Genomic DNA, 22884 nt, shown 5'->3' with positions numbered 1-22884 from the left:
TGGACTTTGTTTCTGTATCACTACGCAACAGCTCCCATCAGCACTGCATCATTCACAACTTTTTTTCAACTTTGGGTCATCACCCAAAATTGTGTTATTTGCTTTGCCAGTTACACTTCATTCATCTTGGAGAAGAACAGCACTTGTTCTTGGAACAGGGAAAGAGCTGGCGGGACAAAATTGGCAAATGTATTACATTCATATGGAGTAGCAAATACCACAATATGGACATGAATGTGAACTGTCACTTTAAAGTTACATTGTATACCCATAATTTATGTTATTTTGTAAAGTTTCATTGTCATTTCTCAGATGATGGATATGTGGAACCAAACACTTGAGATGTTCATTGGATCACTGGTGCAGGAAAGAAACAGTGTCTATTCTTGGTTTGCCAGTGTAACTACAGTGTCTTCAACAGTGTGCTCATGACAAGCACAACATTGTCCAGCACTCACTCCTCAGTGCTGTTGTCACCGTGTGTAACGGTAGAGCTTCATTCCACTCGCAGATCATGTTACCAGTTGGCACGCCTGGCCTCCGGGTGGCATCTGAATAATAGAAAGTCAGTGCTCTGTATGTGTGCGTGCCCAGGTGTAATGTGCTCTCATTTCTGTGTGTCTGTGCCTGTGTTGATTTGCAGTCAGACACGTGCATGTTTGTGCTCACCTGGCCATGAGGGTTCACTGGGCCTGAGGGGAGCATGTGTATGCGTGTGTGTGTTTTGTGTCTTTCCTCATAGTCTTGTTTACAGGCGGCAGTGGCTTCACTGCAGTGGTAATCAGTGATAATCTTTATGTTGTTGTTGTCTCTGTCTTAGTGGAGTTTTGAAATGATCTCCATTGTTGTGGGGTATCTGTGTTGCTCGTCCCACAGATCACCTGTCAGTCCAAAAGTATGGGCAGTACTGTGATGTCTGTCTCCTTGGAGTTTCTGTTGGAGTTTGAGTATCTCTTTTCTTTGTTCAGACATGGTGGCCATCACTGCTCATGCTAACTACACAGTTCTTCTTCCTCTGTTTATTCCCAGCAAACTAGAAGCACAACACCCATCACTTCCTGTGCAGTGGAGGATTTTTCCCAGGGAAGAGCTACCAGACATCAGGTGTTTTGAACTGCAAATTAAAAACAAGGCTGTGAATTGAATATAGGATGAATCATTGTTGTGTTATAGCAAGCGAGACTAGCAAAATGGACATTTATTTGAATAAAAATGTCATGGATTATTACTCTGTGTTGTTAAACAGGGCACAGTGGAGAGAGAGAGAGAGGAAAGATGGAAGAGAGAAGCAATGACAGTCCAATATTTTGAACTGCGGGGGGTGTAGATTATTCTTTCCCAGGCACTAAAACAAGCTTAGTAATATATACACCACTTGCAAGATAAGAAAATCAAATATTCCTCATATGTCTTTTTCCAAGTGTGTAAAATATGTAGGTCAGTAGCAAAGTAGATGTCGAATCGATGCTAACGTGTTGAAATGGAACGGCTTATTTCTGTATATATGAATGAGCTGAGTGGATGTAGTGTATGTGCATCCAAGCACATTCGTGGGTGTATTTGTATTTGTGGGCTTCATAATTTTTCACTGTGCAATTATGGATTGCTCACACACACAACGCATAATTGTGCACGCACACACACACTTGCAGCACTCTTGACGTCATTTGGCTTCAGCGAGAGAACAGATTTCTGAGCCACCAGGGTGTCTGTGTCAGTCTGTTTACCCAATCCTAGAAAAATACACAACACCTGTACCAGCCTAAATGATTCATAATCAAACACGTGTGTGCACAAACACACATGCCTCATTCTCTCCACCAGCCTTTAACACACCACTTGTTGCTATTGTCAGGTGTTGTTCCACATCTTCTTTTTTTTTTTTTTTATATGTCAATAGTCATTTTCCCCGTCTTTACTGTTCTTCTTTCTCTCCCTGCCTGTCTCTGGAAGCATCTTTGGTCACAGCTTAGTGAGCTGTTAAATCTTTAATGTGACTGACAAGTGCAAAATAAGAATATGCCAGTGGGGCATCACATGTAGGGCTGTCAATTAAGTTGTTGACAGGAACGCTTTGCCGTGTGTGTGTGTGTGTGTGTGTATGCATGTGTGAGTTGTGTGTGTGCGTGTGTGTGTGTGTGTGTGCGTGGTGCTGCATGTGTCCATATTTGTGTATTTCTACATTGTGCGTCTTTGTGAGACATGAAAACCTTTTTGTGAGACACAAAACCCTAACATGTGCTCAGTGTTACCTTACATTTTCCCTGAACACACACCACATTCCTCGATGAGCTCAAGATTGAACCCCTTAACAGACTTTTTTCACAGCCATTTCGAGGTAAACACAGGTGTTACTAATGACATTAATAAAGGTTGTGTTCCAGTTAGGTCTACCAGAGTCAGGGTCCTGCTGTCGTTCATGCTGGCTCTCTGGAAACACTGCTGCACTCAAATGGAACAGAACCTTAATGAATAACATTAGTAACACCTGTATTACTCTGCTATCTTTATGTCAAAGTGACTGCTGTGAAAAAAGTCTGTTCTTTTGAAAATTAAATAGAAATTAGACAATGCACCTCACAATATCTAAATTTATGCACAACTTCCCTTAACTTTTCAGCTGTTGACATCTTAAAAACTGCTGGATGCTGCTGCTGCTGCTGATAATAATTATCATCATCATTAATTAATTTTTTTAGTTTTTAAAAATAAAAATAAAATTATATGGGGGGGGGGTTATTGTCTTGTGGTTTCTCCTGTTTTTGCTATTAATTTTACACATTTTCTGATAATGTTTTTCAAATCTTTTGGTACTCTGCTAATTTTCTATTTTTTTTTCTAGTCATTTTCTGTGAACTAAATTTTTGGCTGTGAAAGGAGTCCGAGGCTGCATTCAGATGTCATTTTAACACAATAAATTTAATGTCGATCCAGCATCACTGATATGATAAACAATGTATAATTTTAATAAATATAAGGTTTTCCTCTCATTTAGAAATGTGTCATTTTTGGTGATTTTATGGTGGATTTCTGGTCATTTCCTTGTCATTCTTTGCTTTTCAAAAAAAATATTATTTATTATTTATTTTTTTTAATCCATGGACAGAACCATGGACAGAAGGGATCTTGTTTCCAAGTGAAGGCAACTGTTGCAGTCTGATACCTTGCACAATAACACGCCCACACACCAACATGTTCCAGTATGTGACTGTTATGCATCCAAAACATTGTAATAACTGTGAGCCTGAATATGTGACAACTTTATGGAGTTTTTTTTTTTTTTTTTTTTTTTTTATCTTTTAAGATAACAAAATGTGAATATAAAGCATCAGTTCATTATAGCTGTCATGCTCCTTACACATTTTTCCTCTTTTGTCCAAATTCCAAAGTAATTCCTCCTCTAAACCAGTCCCCAAACATTCCTTACCCATAAGGTGCTGTTGTGATCAGTATGTATGATCAGACTGTGACATTTTTTGGTGACATTTGTCTGACATTTTTTCCTAATGGGGCCACTGAGATGCTGAACACAATGCACATGAAGCCTGTGTGTGTGTGTGTGTGTGGTCCAAACAAATAGCAACATTCTGTTCAGCCAGGCTAAGTGGCACAGTCAATATTTTTCTTATGTCGAACCTCCATAACATTTGAATCTCATGTCAATGGAAATTTTATTGTTTTTTTTTTTTTTTTTTTAGTAAATGCAATTAAAATGTGTGTGTGTGTGGGTTTATGGTAGCTGCTGTGGGCGGGAAGGCTGTGGTTGCCTTGACGACCCTGGCACACTTGCTGGTGGCTCTGGCTCCTGGTGAATAATTCATACCAGTCAGAGGTGTCAGGATGTCCCAAGAGGCCAGAGTCATGTTCCCACAGGTCACCTGTACAGTAGGGCCTGGCTACTTCCAGGTGCCTGTATGCTTTTCTCAGTTCTGTGGAACTTGATACATAAAGCCATTTTTTACAGCAGCCATCAATATTGCAAGCGGAGACAACATCTTAAATGTGAGAATCAGAACAGTTACCCTGCAACATTATTACTGAATTTTTATCATTCCTCACAAATACTAGAATTTGAGTCATCCAAACAATATATCATTTGATCTCAATACACTTCCACTGAGTGTGTCATAATTGGTAAGTCCATTATATGTTGCACACAAGAAGGTGCTGCTGGTTTTCTATCCTAGCAGGGAGTTAATTGCATTCACTTGGCATCCTGAAGTGTAAATCGGTACCTGATTACAGGGCTAGAATTGAAACCAGGAGTGTAGTAGATTCCTGATGATCAGGACGAAAAAAAACAAAAAACAACTGGCCTAGAGCAGGGGAATCTGTCGGTCTTCTGTAGTCTACAAGCTGTTTTACATTATGGTTTTTGAAACATGTGTCCTTCCAGCATATATCATCATGACACTCGTATATCACTCTCTGAAAGGACAAAGGATGGCAGATGGCTCATAATTTAAACACCATATGCTCTATAAATCAATGTGAAACATTATCCTGCATTTTCACTTATCACTCAAGACCTTTCCTCTGAACTATACAAGAAATCACAGATAACAGTATAAGCTGATAGTTGAACTATGATTGTTTTAACAAATGTTGGAGCACCGATAACACCAAGTAAGGAAGAACATACTGCTACACAATTTTAGAGGATAATTCAGCAAGAGGAAAGTGATAAATAATAAAATTATATCAGAATAACAAATAATGTGTAATGTATCACATAGTTTTTGTGTAACAGGCCCAATATTAGTATCAGTAGGTTTATACAATCCTTGACAACATTCATGAAAGGGCCACAACACCTGCTGTACTGCTAATTCAGGCTAGATGCTAAAGTAGGTGCTAAAGTTGCCGATGCATATGTGTATGTACATATGGACATACATAAGGCTATAACCACACCCTCAATTACGCAGGGTACATTGCAGCCCCTTCAGAGTATAGACAAATTCTGCTCTTTTCTTAACACTTTATGACAAAGCAGCTGTGATCACAAGCATTCCCAGGTTTTGCAAAAACACTCTAAGCCTAATTCTTTGTGTCATTGCTCCCATTGTTGCAATGCAGCACAGCAACCTGCTGTGATTCATGTACAAATGGAGAAACCAAATTGTTGTGTTGTTGGTGAATGTGATTGGCAGGAAAATATTGTGCAAAGAAAAATGTCAGTGCTGTGTGGTTGTGCCAGTGAAATTGCTGTGTGAACATACAATAGGAATGAATAAAAACAGTATGATCCTGAAGGGGCATCATTTCACTAAACTTAAAAGCAAAATTGAACTCTGGTAGAGTGTTGGGTTGTATAGTTCCCTGGGTGTTTTGAGTCCACATGGTGGTGAAATATTCTCATTAGTTGCTCTGTGCTCCCCTGGGCTGCTTATTCAGAATTCTGTATTTCTATCTCTTCATTCACCTCTACAGCAAAACAGCTCCCAAAATAACACTGTTAGCACAGAAACAAATGTGAGCAAAGCAAATTATGCCAATATAAAAACAATTAGTCCTCGTATGCAATTTCTTTTTCATGTAATACTGTTATTTGAGAAAGGTTACTATGTGGAATTTTCCTGCAGACCCTACCAGCTGGATCTACTTTCCAATTTTAATTGGAAAGTAGATCCACCAAGAAAAGAGCTGTATAATTTCCTCAAAAAATGGGTACTAGGACTTTTTGTATTGGCATAATCTGCTTGGTTCACATAGGTTTTATGTGTTTAAACTGTTATTTTTGGAGCTGTTTTGCTGTGCTATGAAAGTAAAAAGAAGGATGCAAATCAAGTCAGCCCAGGGGAGCACAGAAAAGTTTGTGAGGATATTTCACCACCATGTGGACTCGAATAATGCCCAACCGCAACCCAAATTACAACCAAATAAATTTTGCTTAAAAGTATTGTAAAATCCCTGTTTGTAATATCATTTGCCACCAAAAAGTTTTGACAAAGTGATCATCATCAAAAATTGTCAGGGCAAGATCTGCAACGACTGATACATATATGGGACAATGCAGTTTTTTTTTAGACATGGGTCACTTAACTATGAGGGGACATAGATGTATCTTTTTTAAAATCTCAGCTTCTCATCAGTTTTTGCTTGTGGTTTTGTCATTACAAGGACCAGAACTACACAAACTGGGGCTAAAGCAAATATTGGTGCCATGCCTTACCATACCTAGTGGATGCCCCCATGATCTGCACCAGTTTGTCGGTGTAACCTGAGGGGTGAAGCTCCTATCAGCTGTTCAATCACCGACGCCCGCACCAGCAACCACCGCATGCTGTCAGCGGGTTGCCATACCAACAAGGCTTCTCAAGGCAGGACTCATCTATAATAAAGTAATTCCATTGCCTTAGAGGTTGGCCTTTTGATGTCACCCATTGGCTAATTAGCCCTCCTTCTGCTCATCAGGTAGTGGGCCAAGCCAGTGGGGTGGAGAGGTAGTCCGAGGACATTCATGCACCAGGAACTTGAGGTTCACATCAGTTCACTGCTCATGTGAGGGAATGTGATGAGGACAAGGCCCCTGAGTCACTCCAGACCTTTGTCCTTTCTCTCTCTGTGTGACTCTTGTCTTATTGTCCTGCTGGGAACAGCGTGGAGTGACTGCATTGTGGAATTATGGGCAGAATTCATCCGAGATGCCCATGCTCAGTTTGTTTCTTGTCTTTAGCGTAACAGAGAGGTTCCATCCCAGGAACAACCATTGGTCCTGCTTAACTGTTGAACAAAGCAGAGAATCCCCACTTATTTATTTCTGAAGTTGCTCTGAGTAAATAAATAGAGTGAAGTTCTTTTTAAGTATCACAGAGGTTGAAATTAAAGCTGCTTTGCTCTCCCAGAAATCAATCAATCATCTCTTGTATGGAGAGGATGAGAGGTGTCTGTAAAAGAGAGTAACACTGAATGTGGAGGAATGAAAATACTGGAGCCACCCATGCATTTCACATGTCTTGGTGTTCATCAGGGTATGCCAGTGGACACTTCATCCTTCCTTTTTCCTGCTAGAACTCCTTGATTTCTGGGAAAGCCCAGCCTCGCGATCAAAAATGGTGGCTTTTTTCCCCACCTTTTTCATGTTTATCTCCCCGCCTCCTAAACAAGCCTACTTTTACCTGTAGACACCAACTGCCTGATGTACTTAGCCATTCAAATATGGAAAAACAAACAAGAAAAGAACTTCTTCAAAATATGGGTACTGGGATTTGTTTTTAATATTGGCCTAGTCTGCTTTCTTATCAGATCACTAACCCAATATCAAAGTTTAGTTTTGTCAGTAACAATACAGTTTCCCCACATGATTGTCAATCCTGTAAATATTTTGCACAGTACCACCAGCATGCTTGTAGCGGAGTGTTATTACGATGCATAGTTACCATTCTATGTCACTGTTATTACACCAACAAGGAGTCCAAATTGCATCTCTATTGAACTGCAGCATCTACGCTTACAAGCTCCCTCATTATCCATTTGCAGTGAGAGGACAGGGAGGCAATTCTGTCTTATTGAATAGGGAGGCTCTCTTGCCAGAACCTCGTGCACTCAGTAATCCTGACATCGGCAGAACAGTGGGAATCATAGATCATGAGTAGAAAGAGAGAATCAATGAGAAGGAGAAGAGGGCAGCCAGGGGAGCGCAGGGGGAAAAAAAGATAAAGTGATAAGGACAGAGTGAGAGTAGAGCGGAGGGAGAAGAAGCGAGCACCTCGGTCCTGATTCAGCAAAGCGCGCATATTCTTTCACATCTTCTCGCTCTATTTCCCTCTTGTTCTCTTTTTGTGTCTCCTTCTAAAAGAAGCTGTGGAATTCTAATAATGCATGAGCCTAGGCAGTCCTACAACATAATCTGTAAACTTCTTGCACTGTAGAACATGGGAGAGCAAACTTGCAAGATTGAATCAAAGATGAAAGACTTTTGATTACCTGAAGTCACTGTAATATTGATGTAGATGCTCCTTGTGCGACTGGCTTTCTTTGGAATCTTACAGGTTACTAAATTAACTCCACGGAGCAGCTGAATGTCAACTATTACGTTTGTGATTTTTCATCAGACAAGAAACATTTAAATAAAGATTGGGTGTGCTTTTTTCGTAGGTTTTTCATGTGACACTGGTGAATCGTTAGCTGTAATGTCCATGAACTATACTACAGAACCGACTGACATTGATTCACAATGCACTGCTATGTGGAAGACATCTTGACATCATTTGAATACTGTTGCCCTGGGAAACACAAGTGGGAGCCAGTTAGCTTTCATTGTAACTGATAATGTTTATGAACTATGCTGTCACAGCACTTAGCTGCTTTCTCAAAATTAGGTATAGCTAAATTAACTGTAGCTTTAACAGCTTAAAGGTGCAGTATGCAAAATTTATAGTTGATTGAGGTAAGAACCATTTCAACTCAGCTGACAAAAAACGTTGAATAAACATGCATGTTTTTAGTGAGTCAGGCCGATGAGAACCATGTAAGGTCACCCATCAAATTTCGTGCTTATTCCACATTTTTTGTGTCTTTTTGTGTATGTCCTCACTTCAGTGCGATATTACATGATGCATCATTTGATTGATAAGATCTACATATGTAAATTAAAAATCTGGCTTTCTCAAAACATTTCTACCTGTTTTAACAAAACATAGGAAGTTCAAATCCAGCAGCCACAGTGCAAATACCAGCAGCCACAGTTTTGAGACAGCGTTCATCTGCAGAACACCACTGAAATAGGGACAAGGCAGCTAATTTTTGAGGCTAGAATATGGCTCGGCTCACTGCGTTTGCTGTCAGTGCACAAACAGCTTCATTGAAACTACTGGCTGCCATTTACTTGACTGGCTGACAGTCACAGCCTCTGTGTCTGGTCACACACACAATCCAAGTCTCCATGAATGTTTGAGTCACAGAGATCCTGCAAATATCCACCAGCAGTCTCAACTTTTCTACTTGTTCCTCTCCTCTTTTATAATACTGTTTGTGCTGTGGACAATTGCTGGCTGAGAAGTTCATCACAGCATTGTCTTAAAGCACAAAAACATCACACTGCTTCACTTATTACTGCCGCCCCCACCTTAACAAAAAACAACAACAACAACAAAATGCTTTTCCTGCTGCTTTTTCATTTGCATAATACTCTTCCAGGTCGTACTACAAAAAAGAAGGCTGCATTTCACATATACTGGAATTAAGCATATATTTACAGCAAGGTATGGTAAATGCATGCAAAAATGGCATTCATTCAAACTATATTTTGGACACTGTAAATTAATATCCATTATAAATGTGATAAATCTTATAAAGAATGAAAGGACTTTTTTGGTTTTAGCTCTATACATGGAATGTATTCTTTTTTTTCCACATGGTGGAGTGGGACAGAATAAAGTAGTCTACACATCTCAGGAAAATCTGGTGATTCTTTTTTGGAAAGCCCATACTCAGATGTAGTGTGGCCCAGCCCAGTACAAACCTGTTCCTTAAACACTGCAGGGGAAAAACAACTTCACATTGCTTGACATTGTTTGGTAAATAGGCAATGCCACGTCTAAACTGTGTACTTTTTCATCAGTATCTCTGTTTTTTCCCTCATCCACAAAGGCACCAGGGAATTCACCGGGGCAGTGGTTAGGACTGAGCCAAACCCAGCCGCAATAATATCCTCCCACGTCAGACAGAAGATGTGATGGAAGGATTCAGAAGGGATAGACATGATTATAGGACTAGAAAAGGGAAAGTAGACATTAGAAGGAAAAAATGGCAGTGGAGATTGGCATGGCAGAAGAAAGATGTGGGAAACGGAGGGATGAAGAGTTCAACACAGGCAGAACAAACAAGGGGTTTGCAGCTTACTACCTTACATTATAATATGAACTGTGAATCAGGAGTGGGAGCTGACATTTCAGTTAGTAGCCTACAACATGTTCTGCCGTGTTTCATCTGTCCTCTTCTTTCTCACCAACTCTCTTGCAAGAAATCAGTATTTGCAAAGCTGAAACAGCCTTCAATGTGACTTGGAAACTGAGTGGGTATAAGATTGGGAACTTGATGGTGTCATGTAATTTAGGCAACAAAGTTATTAAGTTGCTTTGGTGCAAAAAAAAAAAAAGCAATTCTACTGAATGATGAACAGTCCTCCAACCACTGACTGGTTGTTTGACTGCAGCGTGCAGGCACTCACGCTGTGTTTCATTAGTGGTTGAACTCGCCCTCGTTGACTTCCCCTCAGCACTCGCCCTTGGGGGAATCCCCGTCATCATCATAAATGTCCTTCCATTTGTCTGAGAAACTCAAGTGAACTTGGTGAGGTCGACCCTGAGGCTGGGCTGAGGGTGCAAGTGAACCACGGTCACTCCAGAGTTCTATATTAACCACAATGCATTGCAGTTATCTACTGTTTCCTAGTGCAGCGTCAAATAATACAAGTGTAAGTAAAGAAAACCAATATCCAAATAATTATAGTAATCCTATGGAAATTCAAACATGCAGTCCTATTACATATGCATCATAGTCATCCGTAGAAAATGTAACGATGTGGCCTCCTTAAGTCAGCAGGTGTTTCTACCACTAAAAACAACAAAAGGCTGCTGACTGCATACAAGGGTGTGTGCGCTCTTCTCCTGCTCACCTCCCCTCTGATCTCCAAGTGGCCTCTCTGTCGTTACGTGTTACCAAGGGCTGAGAGGAAGTTAACGAGGCGAAATGAGACGACTAATGTCATGCACTTTTGGCCTGTCTGAGTTAGCCTAGTTAGTATACACATACCCAGAGCTCTTTTTCTCCTTTGGTAGCGCCTTTCTGGGCACATTGTGTTGTTTGCAGTATAGTACCACAGTGGACTCTGCCGTTAGTGCAGTCAAATAAGAAAACTTCCTATATAGAGGAAAAACCTCCAAAAAGACCCCACCCACTGTCCCAAAAAAATAATAATAATTCAAAACATGTTTTCTGGGGAGGTCATGTCTCGTACTATGCCTATAGAATACTCTTAATATATAATCTGAATGTTGCGGCTGTCCTAAACCATGCCCGATTAAAATGGAACATATGAGTGTCTTCTTGGCTGTGGCTTGTTGATTATGTTGTATGTGTGTGTGTATGTGTGTTAGTGGGGGAGGGAGAAAGAGGATATTGAGTGAGACTGTGTGGCTTGTGTAGTATTCTCTTGTGATTTCTCCAGTTAAAAGCCTGGGCCAGTATGACCTGTCATCTGCCCGATTTTTTTCATGTTAGATGCAAACATGGCTGAGCTCTCTGACGGTGGACTTATAATGTGTGTGTGTGTGAGTTTCTTAGTATTGATGTGAGCACATGCCTCTAAACATGGCAGTGAATGTACATGTACATGTGCACTCGTTTATTTATCTCAGCGTGTGTGTCAAACCTTGTGCATGTGTTTGTGTGTGATTGTGGAGCTCTAGTTTCAGTACATGACTTGTTGAAATGGAAACCACAGCCATGCACCTGGGGAAACACTTACAGAATTCTGGATTACAGAATTAGATTACATGGAATTATATATATTTTACAGAATTCTTGATGGAAATAGGGATGCCCTAGGAAAACAATGACAGGGTTTCCATGGGTCCCTAAAAAGTGTCAGCAATTTTGCCAAAATGACAGCCTTAAATCAAAATCTAACTTTAACAGTGTTGGGCTGTATTGTTTCTTGGGCAGTATCTGAGTCCAGATGGTGGTGAAATATCCTCATTACCTGCACTGTGCTTCCCAGGGTTAATATATAATCCAGAATTCTGTAACTGTGTTTCCCCATTCACTTCCATATGCAGCAAAACAACTCCCACAATAACACGTAGCACATAAACAAACACAAACAAAGCAGATCATGCCAATTTTTCTTTTTACTTTTTAATTTTATCTAAGTCGTAGTACCCATTTTCTGAATAAATCTAATGTCCCAATGCCAAGAAGGAACAAACTGGTAGTACTTAAACAAGTAATTGTAATAACTGTAGTTTGTTTAATCCACTTTGTTCACATTGGTTTATCAGCTAAACGTTTTATGTGGAGGTAAATAGTGAGATCCAAATAAAGTATTGTGGATTAGCAGTCCTGGGCAGCACAGATTAACTCATTATAATATGAGGACTCATAAAAGACCCAGATAACTGTACAACCCAACACTCTACCAATGTTCCGTTTTGCTTTAAAAAATATTTCCAAGTCTAAAATTTCAGTAGTCAAATCTCGGTTCCACTTGTGTATAATCACAATTTTCAACAAAAGGCACCCTGTGTTTAATCATGTGGCCGCCTCTGAGTTCTCTATGCAGGAAAACTGGATCGACTGTGTACCTATAGCTGCTACAACCACTGTTTTCACTACAGTGGTTTGCTACAACCAAGCATCTCTTCTTTTGCTGTTACTGTTAGTAGTCACTGGCTGTCCCTTTAATTGAATGAGGTATGACACCTTGAAAAAATACAATGACTCTGTGACCATTGCCCAGGTCACACCTCCAATAATACCTGTTGCAGTATTTAAGAGAGAGTAACGTAAGTAAGAGTAACGGAGGCACTGTGCCAGACAGTAATTTTAACCAATAGCTCATAATATGTAATGAAAAAGTACTAACACCGAGAATTGTTTTTAATCAAAGCAGATACTTAAATTAAAATACAATCATTTATTTCCTAATCATTTGATTAGGATGATACCATCTTATATTGCAATGTTTTGCTGTCGATATCATCAAATGCCAATTCAGTAGACATTGCCCAACCCTAGTGACTTTTTGTGATTTGTTTTATTGTGAAAATGATCTAAAAATTCACTTGAAGTGGAATTGAAAAAGCTAATAAAATGTCTTCAAACTGAAAGTGCTAAAACCTGCATAAACCCTGAAATAGTCCAACAGAACCCAGAGGAGCAAGATGCGGAGAAAAGAGCGAGGGTTAGGCAGGGGGAAAGAAGAGGAGGAATCCTGGGTATAGACAAGGGTGAGATGCAAATTATAACACGCATAACATTTTGACATCTGCCATGTTGAAGATAGTTGGAAGTGACAAATTGTCGCTGCAGAGTGTGTTTGTTACCTATAGTCCTCTGGGAACAGGAAGTAGGCAGGCAGAGTATCAGGGATTTGTCAGTCTGAGTAGCTTTCTCTGCCAATCACTGCACTGATAAAGCCCAGAGAGAAAGCTGTGGTTGTGCACACAATACAGTGCTTGGATAGGTTCCCCTGGGTTTATCTCTTCACATCGTATCCTGTGAGACTTTTGACCTACATATGAGTGTGTATTTTGGATTCTTTCTGTTCGTCACATGCTCTTTTTCAGCACCACCATGCCTGACATTTTCATAGTTCCCTCCATTTACACATGTGAGCTTCCTAGCGTAACCATTGGTTAAGAGGTGGTGGTGGCGGGGGTGGGGGGGGTGGGGAGTTGTGCCTTACTTAAGGGCATCTCTGTGATTGTCTTCAAGGGAGGAGAGAGCGTCAAGCATTCATTTTCCTCACTCATGTGGTCAGGGGAGTCAAAAGGGTGATCTTAAAAGCCCGACGCTTAATTTAACTTTTAACTTACCACCACTCTGAGTCAACAGCCTTCTCTTCTTTTACACACTGTTTTGTCCCACTTTCTAACACTTTTTATATGTCTAGAAAAGGCTACATTAAAGTGTTTCTAAACAGCTCTATGCAGCTGCTTGATGCGTGACACAAGGCTCACTCATTGTAACGCAAGCAATAGGCTACGTTCACATTGGTTCCATTTTCAGGTGGTCCCATCATCCTTCCCCTTCCTGTTAAGTGAACTTAATTCTCAGTGTGTATGCTAGCCTGAACAGCAGGCCCTCATAATGATTGTAACAGCTCACGGTATTTCATACTAGAATAACATTTAGGTCTCCCAGCACAGCACTGCTGAATGGAATGTAAAAAGGTGTGAGGTAGGGAACACACAGCCCAACAAATCAGTTCATTGGTTCTTTAAGACTCTATGCTAGTAGTTTTCTGTGCAATGGTTTGATTTTCTCTTGAGTTCAAACAATACAGTCTAGGTCTCTTTTTAGCTCTTTTTAGTGGTTGGTTAAATCGGTGAACACAGCGGTTGGCATCTCTTTTTACCATTTTTATGATGAGGATTGAGAGAATATAGAGCGACAGGGACATTCCAAATCCCTAAAGCCTCCTCTCCGGGAAAGCCCAACCGATCCCCCTCTCCTGTCTGGTCCAAAGATCTGAGCCGTGATTCCCTCTGGCAGGATTTTATAGGGACGTTGAAAGCTCTATTACACCAGAGTGCTTCCCTGACAAGCCAAATGACATGATAACAGATGACATTCTGTGTTATATAAAATAGTGTAGAGAGTTCTCTCTTTCCACAGCTAAAAGGAGGCTTGGAATGTGCAAGAAGCATTTTTTCTTACCTTTTTATATAATCAAAGTACCTCTTTTTCCTGTAGTATCGATACTGCTCACACTCTCAAGCAGCACGGTTTCCTCCCCAGTAGCTGGATTAGGGCGGCACCATATTATCAAACAACCAAAACAGGCAGCACACATTTTCAGGTTGTGGTCGGCAGCTAGTGGGGCTGTGTAACCACGTTCCCTTAAACCAGACTAAATTATGTTCTATCAGATGGAGTTTTCTTGCAGGTTAGTCATGGAAAATGAGATGCTTGCAAATTTTTCTTTGTATCAAGCAGCACAAAAAGTTGTAGCATGACCTTTTAGGGTTAATTTGCCTAACCTGACGTGTGCACTGCGACTTCTGCATGTACGCACATTGTAATGTCGACGCTGAAACAATATATCATATAATAGCCCTAACCTTGATTCTAGGTGTTTATATGCAAATTGTGACAGCCTGTATTGAATCTCAAAGGCTGAATAGAAACAGCACATTCTGATGAAATTCCTCCTAGTCTTGCCTTTATGCTTTTTTTTTTTTTTTTTTTTTTGTCAAAATATGCAGTTAATAACAAACTCATGTTGAATAAATTAATGTACCATATAACAGCATTTTTCATGTGGATGTGTTTTCTACATTCTATGGACAGGAAACATATCCATTCAGCTGATGGAACATATCTAATTAGCAAACTGTTTTTAGGGACATTACAGCAGCTTGCTTAAAATCCACTTTGCAATTGGACAAAAACAGAGCGAGTTCCTTATTTCTTTGAGCAGTAGTACTTAACATGGCTGTGGTTTGTTTGGAATCAGGTGTAAAAATGCAGTCTGAACTCATATAGCAGAGAGAACTTTCTTTAACCCACACCTGGAGCAGATGTGGATTAAAGGACAGGTTCAGTATTTTTCAGCCCAGGCTGTATTAAAACTTGATACCCGTCATTTATAATTGTCCATAGCACAGCCCTAGCTTTGGTGACGAGCAATTTGCCACTTTGTGACAGCATCAAAAAACAATTTAAAAATTCTTTTTGAAAATGGGTTACTCACAGTGCAGCCAAATAACTATCAGCATTTGAATATGCCTGAGTAGAAAAATACCCAACCAATCCTTTAAGTGTCTTGCTCTAGGGCAAAACAGCAGTAGGTGCTGGGGGAGGACAGAGCTTTCTTTCACTGTTTGACTCATTTCATTTGATGTCTAACACTTGACTCTCTCTCTCCTTGTCTGTGTCTGCAGGCATGGCTCCAGAGGTATGGCTACCTCCCTCCTACAGACCCCAGAATGTCGGTGCTGCGTTCAACCCGGGTCATGCAGTCCGCTATCGCTGCTATGCAGCGCCGCTATGGCCTCAATGTCACCGGCACCCTGGACCGCAACACTATAGAGTGAGTCACACTTTTTCATTAAAGAAACCATGATATGGGAATATGACCTCAGTTCATAAGTTTCTTTACATAATGAGGATATATCAGCAGCAGGAGGGAACTGTGCTAGAAGTGCAAAGGAGCAGTGCTGAAATATCATTGTAGTCAACCAGATGTTTTTAGCACGCATGTTTTAACTGACTGGAATAAATATAATTTTTGGTATGTTTGCTTGTGTGCTAAATGCTTAGGGAGCTAGGTCATCTCTATCTCTATCTATACCCAGCTCTATCATATTGATTCAATATAGGCTATGTGGTTTGGAGCAAAGACCAGTGAATCATAAAATAGGCTATTATTAATTGGTCAGAGTCATAAATTGTTGAAGATAAATCACCAAAATATTAGTTTAGAGGTGAAACTGCCCTGATGTAATCAAAACAGCAAAACAGAAAAAACAAAAAACAAAAACAAAAAAAACCTTATGTGGGCTAAGTGCGTGCCATATCCAACTGATGTCCCTAAGAGAAAAATATGTCAGGCTACACCTCAGATGCATTTTGAGTAAGCTACCTTTCCCTGGCCATTTACAGGAAGAATGAACAAAACCACAGAGGTAAAATATGCAGTTAACAGGGAAAGAAAGGAGAAAATAGGTGGTATTGTTTTGAACCCAGCGTTTCATTGTTCTCCTTTGTGAGGGCTGAGAAAAAGGTGGAGACACTTACAAAATAGATGACAAAGTGTGGACGAGTCTCTCCCATTTGTTCCCTGTTTGGCATTCTGCAGGTGAGCTGAGTAATTTTGCCAGACACAAAGTTGCCCTGACATGGATTAAGTGGAGCATTTTAATTTGATCAAAGGGGCCTTTTACAGACAGTACACCTCCGTTGTCAGATCAAAGGCTGGAAAATGCCACAGTATTCAGTTATCGGCAGAGGAGAGGGAAGAACAGGGACATCGTTTGTCTGCTCCTTCAATCACTCAAAATTTAGGGCACCAGGATACCTTGTGGATTTAGTTGGTATGAGGATAATACTTTTCTTCTGATGTAAAATAACATTTTGTCAGGGATGTAGTGGAGGATAAAGGTAAACCAATCAGGCTTTATGGGGTAAATTCATAGTGTACATCATAGTAAATTATATCAAAGGGATGTAGATTATGTGAAAGGACTATACCAGTGATTCTGCATGTTTAGCCCAATAGCTATAAAATGTATATACATTACATTTCTGCTAATCTTTTCTCACAGCAAGCAGTTTTATTTTAGAACTCCAATATCATTTCTCCTACCTGTGTATGCCTCGGCGCTGGTGACAGCCATGGCCGATGCATTATGTTTTGGGGTTTTTGGGTCCCATGATCTGTCCCATTCTTGTAAATGCGAGAGCCTGGAACACCTTGAGGTAATTTCTTCAAATTTGGCACAAACGTACACTTGGATTCAAGAGGGAGCTGATTAGATTTTTGTGGTCAAAGGTCAAGGTCACTGGGGACTTACGTCTGTCCAATTCTCATAAATGTAATATTTCAGGAGTGCCTTGAGTTGTTGAAATGTAAAATGTGGCCACATTTTAGTAAACGGGCCAAACATTCAAAATTACTAGTATGGTCCTTTAACATAGGGTGATCAAAACCATTCTGAAAATATAACTGATTTTTTTTTCAGATTATTTTTCTCATGATGATCATTGTCTAGATGTCAGATTTGAGAATTCATTTATTTGCCATGATATCACTGTGCATGCTAACCCTGCTTTCAAATAGTCACCAAATCTATTTATTTTTCACACACAATGCACAACTACGGAAAATCTGCCTATGTGGACCACGGCTGCTTTGGTTTCCCACTTGTCGGTGTAAAAACTGTGGCTGTAGTTGAACTTGCCTGTCACATGCCTGCAACACGACGTGTTCCCAGTAACACTGCAACACCTTCAGAGGAACAGTGAGCAAACAGCGCAAATTGGCCATCAGACTATAACATGGCAGCGTGGTGGCCAGCAGTGTGAACACAGTAACAGTTGACTAACCAAATGCTGAGGCAGAAAGAAATGTGATCAGCTAACAGTGTGCCTTTTCTCTCTATTTCTTTCCTCTGCTTCTGTTGTTGATGTAGCGATAACACAATAAGGTGAGGTTACGTCTTATACAGTGTGTCTTGTTTGTGGATCGTGTGTATGTGGAAGTTATGAGTGCCTGAATTAGCCTCATGCCTACACTTGTACTGTGTTGTGTTGTCTTTGTGTCTTTGCCATCTCTTGCCCCTTTTCTCCCCCATAAGAGTAGCTAATAAATAAAAAATGCCTGATCTGAATTATTCTGCACACACCGGTGAAGTTTGCTACCATTGATAAAAGGGAAGAGCTACACTGCATATCAGAACTGGTTTATATTCATCATGCTATCAGTGTACATCACTTTATGAATAATATGCTACTGATGATAGCTGTAGCAGAATAATGGATGTTCCCTGGCTGCATTCTAGTATCAAACAACCCTGCAAGTGGGCTTAATCAGGCAGAGTGGAAAGTTTACTTTACTTATCCTCCTGGCTCTAAATCTAATACATTTAACCTCGAACCAATGGCCTGGCTTAGCCATTAAGATTACACAAAGAATACACAATACTGCATCTATCCTGCATTGTCACTGCATTGCATTCAGCCACAAGCATTTTATTCTTCACATTTTGACCTATATAGCTGCTCTAAATTCAGATATAAATGTCAACAAAATGTCTTCTTGGTAAATGATAGTCAGACAGTACCGTGAACTTTCTTATGACTGCAAAGCAAGCAAAATCAATATCGTAGAAACCATTCCATCACAGATCAGCTGTTCTGCAAAGACAATGATGTCATCACTGTGTGCGTGTCCTGTTCAGTGTGTTGACCAGTACCTTTCTCCCCTCTGTCCTTTAGCTGGATGAAGAAGCCCAGATGTGGGGTTCCTGACCAGTTAGGGGGGGCATCCAGATTCAGCGTCAGGAAGCGGCGGTACGCCCTCACGGGACAGAAGTGGCAACACAAACATATCACATACAGGTGGGTGGCATGGTAAAAGAGTGTCTGAATACATTTTTCCCACTAGGTTGACCTATATCCTAGTTTTCTGTCAGTTTTGTTAAAGCTGCACTAAGTGGTTTCTGATCACTAGAGGGTGTTCAGAGGGTGTTCAAAGCTTGTAGAAACTGAAAGTAAAGAAAAAATGTTTTTTTTTACTACTTTGATTATCTCTAACCTTGTCTCTAACCATGATGAAAATGTGATGAAACTGCACAATTTAGCAACAAGGTAAACTTTGAGTAAACTTTTTCTGTTGCTGCACTGCTGATTTATGAGGCACTTGAGGCATCTGAAACTTGAATATGTTTATCTCTGTAGAATGTGTTTAAGAAAAGGTTTGAATGAAGTTGAAACGGCGAGGGGGGGAAGAGGAGGGCAGAGGAGGAGCTTACTGTTGGGCTGGCTGTAAACTGTACAGTGGAAAGACACCTACACTGATGACTCTCACATTGTAAGGGGTCATTTTACTGCAAACAGTGCACGTAATATCACCTAATGCAGCTTTAATTTTGCATATCGTTTTGTAATAATGCATCTTTTTACTACTATTCCACAATGCACATTCATCCTTACTTACATACATAGAAAATGCCAGCTGCAAACACTGACCATCGCCATCAAAGGGGCTTTTGTCAAGTTGCAAAAACATCATGTGAGCCAGATTAACTTGTTGTACACTGAATCCCAGCACATGCATCTGAATGAGAACGTCTTCTGCTGCCCAGTACGAAATATATCTGACATCTGCACACACACACACACACACACACACACACACATGCAGTGATTAATTCATTGAGGATTCTTCACAGACAGAAATAGAAAGAAAAGCCTGACATCATCTTCTCTAGCTACATCTCGCATTTTTTTTTCTTGTGCTCCTTCTCTCCATTTCTTTATCACATTTTCCATCATCTTCCCTTCATGTGTCCACCAGTTTGAATCTGTCTGTCCTTAGTCCATGGAAATAAGTTTAAGTCAAGTAACAACCAAGCCACACAATGCATAGCTAAAAAAAGGAATAAAATAAATTAAAAAAGATCCAGAGACATAATGTTCTTCTAACCCCGAACAGACGGGGTGAGGGGCAACAGCTTTATCCCAATGGAACATGCCACAAAAATGGGGAACGAGTGTACAAGCTCCTTATACACCAGAGATCCCATCCACAACTTCATAATTCACAAGTGCTTCCTCTGACATGCAGCTACATAAGTAATAATATATAGTGCTGCGGTTACACAATATTTCTCTGTTGATTAAGTGAGGTTACTGGCCCAGATTCTATAATATTTTATACATGCTATACTGTCGCTTGCCCCCAGTCCCATGTTTCATGGGATAATCCTTAAGAACAGGGCTTGTGTTTTTTTTTTTATTCTGCCTTGAGGATAAATGTATAAGCGGTATTACAGAGGAGCTGAATATAATCTGGTGGATCAGTGACCGAACGCTGAACTGGAGCTGTATATTACCAATGCCAGCTGAAAAACCTCATCTCCAGAAAGTTCAGAAATTAGGACCAGTAGGCTGTTCAGATTCACACTCATGTATTTTTCTTTTTAAAATAGCATCCCAGGTCTGTTTCATGAGTTTCATGAAACTTGGCAAACCGACAACGACCTGTGCAAACCTTCATGCTGAGTAAAAATGCAGTACTTGTATCAGGCGCTTCCACGGGCACAATGAATGCGAAAAGACGAAAATGAGCAGGCTTGATGAAGAGAGGCGAGGAGAAGTGGATGGGTGAAAAGGAGGCGGGAGGGAAGTGGGGAGCAGAGAGAAGGTGGTGGAGGAGAAGCAGCTGCGGAGAGAAAGAGATGAGAGGGGAGGAGAGGAGGAAACCCCAGTGGAAAGCAGAGGGTACTCTCTGACAGATTAAGGTTATGTAATAGGATGGGAGCATTTTGAGAGTGTGCATATGAGTGTGTGTGTGTGTGTTTGTGTTCATATGTGCATGGGTGCCAGGCCTGTAGTCAGTAGTCAGATGTGCCTGCAGCTGCTCCTTTTATCACAGATCAGTGCAGTGGAGGCAGTTTGAAAAATAATACTTATACTGTAGTCTAAAGACATTCATAATCTTCTTAAAGGTTATATGTGTAGCATTTTCACATCAGTACATCATTACCATATTAGTTTTGAGACATTATTATAATTACAGAAAATCAAATGAGGCCATCGCCAGGAGGATTGACAGCCTCTTTCTGTGTCTGTTTGCGCCACATTTTATATTTTGTGCCGCTGGTTTGGACCTAGCAGAATATCTGCTGCATTGCTTTACAGCACAAAGAGAGATTGTTTTACAGCACAAAATAGAAACCATTTTACTTTGTAAATGCTGAACTACTCAATTCTAGTTCTGTTTTCCCAATTTGACATTGCCTAACCGTGTCAAGTGCATTATGGCTGTTATTGGCTCTTATACTGTTTCTTTCTCTTCAAGGCAAACTAATGCACAAGGGAATTTGCATCCAGCTTAGGGTCTTTGTCTCTCTCCCCCAAAAGCTTTTTTGTCAGTCTGCCTTCAATTATCTAATAATGGAGACCGTGGCCAAAAAATCTTTTAAGAAAGGATGTTGGCATTTGGAATGTAAAACAAACGTATACCCCCCTAGGCATATACTAGTTTCCATGTAGCCTCATGCTAGCTGTAGGGAGGCACTAATTAGTTTGGTTGTCCCTACTGTTCTCTCTACATGGAGGTAATATTATAGCATGAGTTGCATCCGGAATCATTATCACCGCACAACATGCAGTTTAATATCCAAAATGGCCTTGGAGAAATCTGCGATTTATTCATTTGTCTCTTTGCATCTCCTCCCTGCATATGTTTCTCTCTAAATCTGTCTTGTTCTTAAAATAGGACACACAAAATGACTTGGGTAAAGGAATAAAGAGAGAGCACCTTTCAAACCAAGCTATCTTGTTTGTTCCTCTTATTCCTCAAGTGGTCACAGCTGTTGGTAAGGCTATTCATTGTAACCTCAGAAAGGGGAGAACAAGGACACGTATTCAAGGATAACATTGGAGGTGCTACGGTTTTTCTGCACCTTTTTAATCTCAGAGAAAATGTACTTTCACAGACCCTCTCTAGGTCAGCTGATATTGATTTAAAATAAGTATTATTAACTGCACTTGCTTGTGTTTGTCACACTTGGTCTTTGTGCATCTGTATGTGCTCTGTATAAGCACTCCAAGAAACAAAAGCGTTATGTTGTGTCGTCTCTGTAAGTGGCCTCAGACAGAAAGAGAGTTCACTTATTTAACAGCCAGCCATCTTACTCACACCAACACCACTTGAATTGATATTCAAGATTGTGGCTGTAATTTAAGGGTACTGACAGTTTTGGAGATGTTGCTAACATTTTTTACTTGCACTCATGACAGTTGAGGACACTGAGAGTCTTTGAGTTGTTATTCATCAAAATTCATTGCACTTACAACAATCTAATCATACACAACAACAAGCCTTCAAAATGTGCTTGTCATTGTCCCCAACTCAAGTATGATAGGATTCCAAAAAATAAATAAATAAATAAATAAAAATTCCCTGGTGTGACGTTTTATTTTGGGCAAGCTATGATTAGATGATTTTGGCTTTGCAAAGGGGGTCGAATATTATTGCCAGCCTTATAAACTTTGTGCCCATCTCACACTTAGAGATAGCGGGATAAAAGACTTATTAGCAAGCTGATGGTCTACTAACTACAACAGGATCTAAACTAAGGAAAATGGTTCAAATATTCTGCTGATAACACAACACAGTCCCAAAAAGTTTTGTGGAAAGAGGAAATTCTCTAATTTGAAACACCATTCAAGTGTGCATCAGGTTAGAAGGTTAACAGTTAACAGCTTAAGTTAAGGCTAGGGTTAAGGTTAGGCAATTACCACAACTTTTATTAAGCTTAATGTAAGGTGTTGGTAATGGTTAATACAAAAAAAACAAAAAACAAAAAAAAAACAAAAACAAAAACAAAAAAAAAAACATCTTGCACTGAAAAATAGAAGTTCATTAATAGATAAAATTTGCATGAACTGACCCAGGGAACCAGGGTTTCTGGGTTCAAGGAAGAT

General features: G+C 40.1%; 1 protein-coding gene across 1 annotated transcript in view; it reads left to right on the top strand.

Annotated features, from left to right (window-relative positions):
* The window catches only part of mmp16a (matrix metallopeptidase 16a (membrane-inserted)), an 88621-nt gene that overhangs the window by 7177 nt on the left and 58560 nt on the right, over nt 1-22884 (top strand). Inside the window, exons 2-3 of the mRNA XM_030079823.1 lie at nt 15612-15760; nt 18667-18789. Of these exons, the coding sequence (XP_029935683.1) occupies nt 15612-15760; nt 18667-18789 (272 nt within the window). The remainder of the gene's footprint in view (nt 1-15611; nt 15761-18666; nt 18790-22884) is intronic.

Source organism: Myripristis murdjan, chromosome 20, assembly GCF_902150065.1.
Source record: "Myripristis murdjan chromosome 20, fMyrMur1.1, whole genome shotgun sequence".
NCBI classification, from domain to species: Eukaryota; Metazoa; Chordata; class Actinopteri; order Holocentriformes; family Holocentridae; genus Myripristis; species Myripristis murdjan.
Note: the sequence above shows the minus strand (reverse complement) of the source record. Positions and strands in the feature narration are given on the sequence as shown.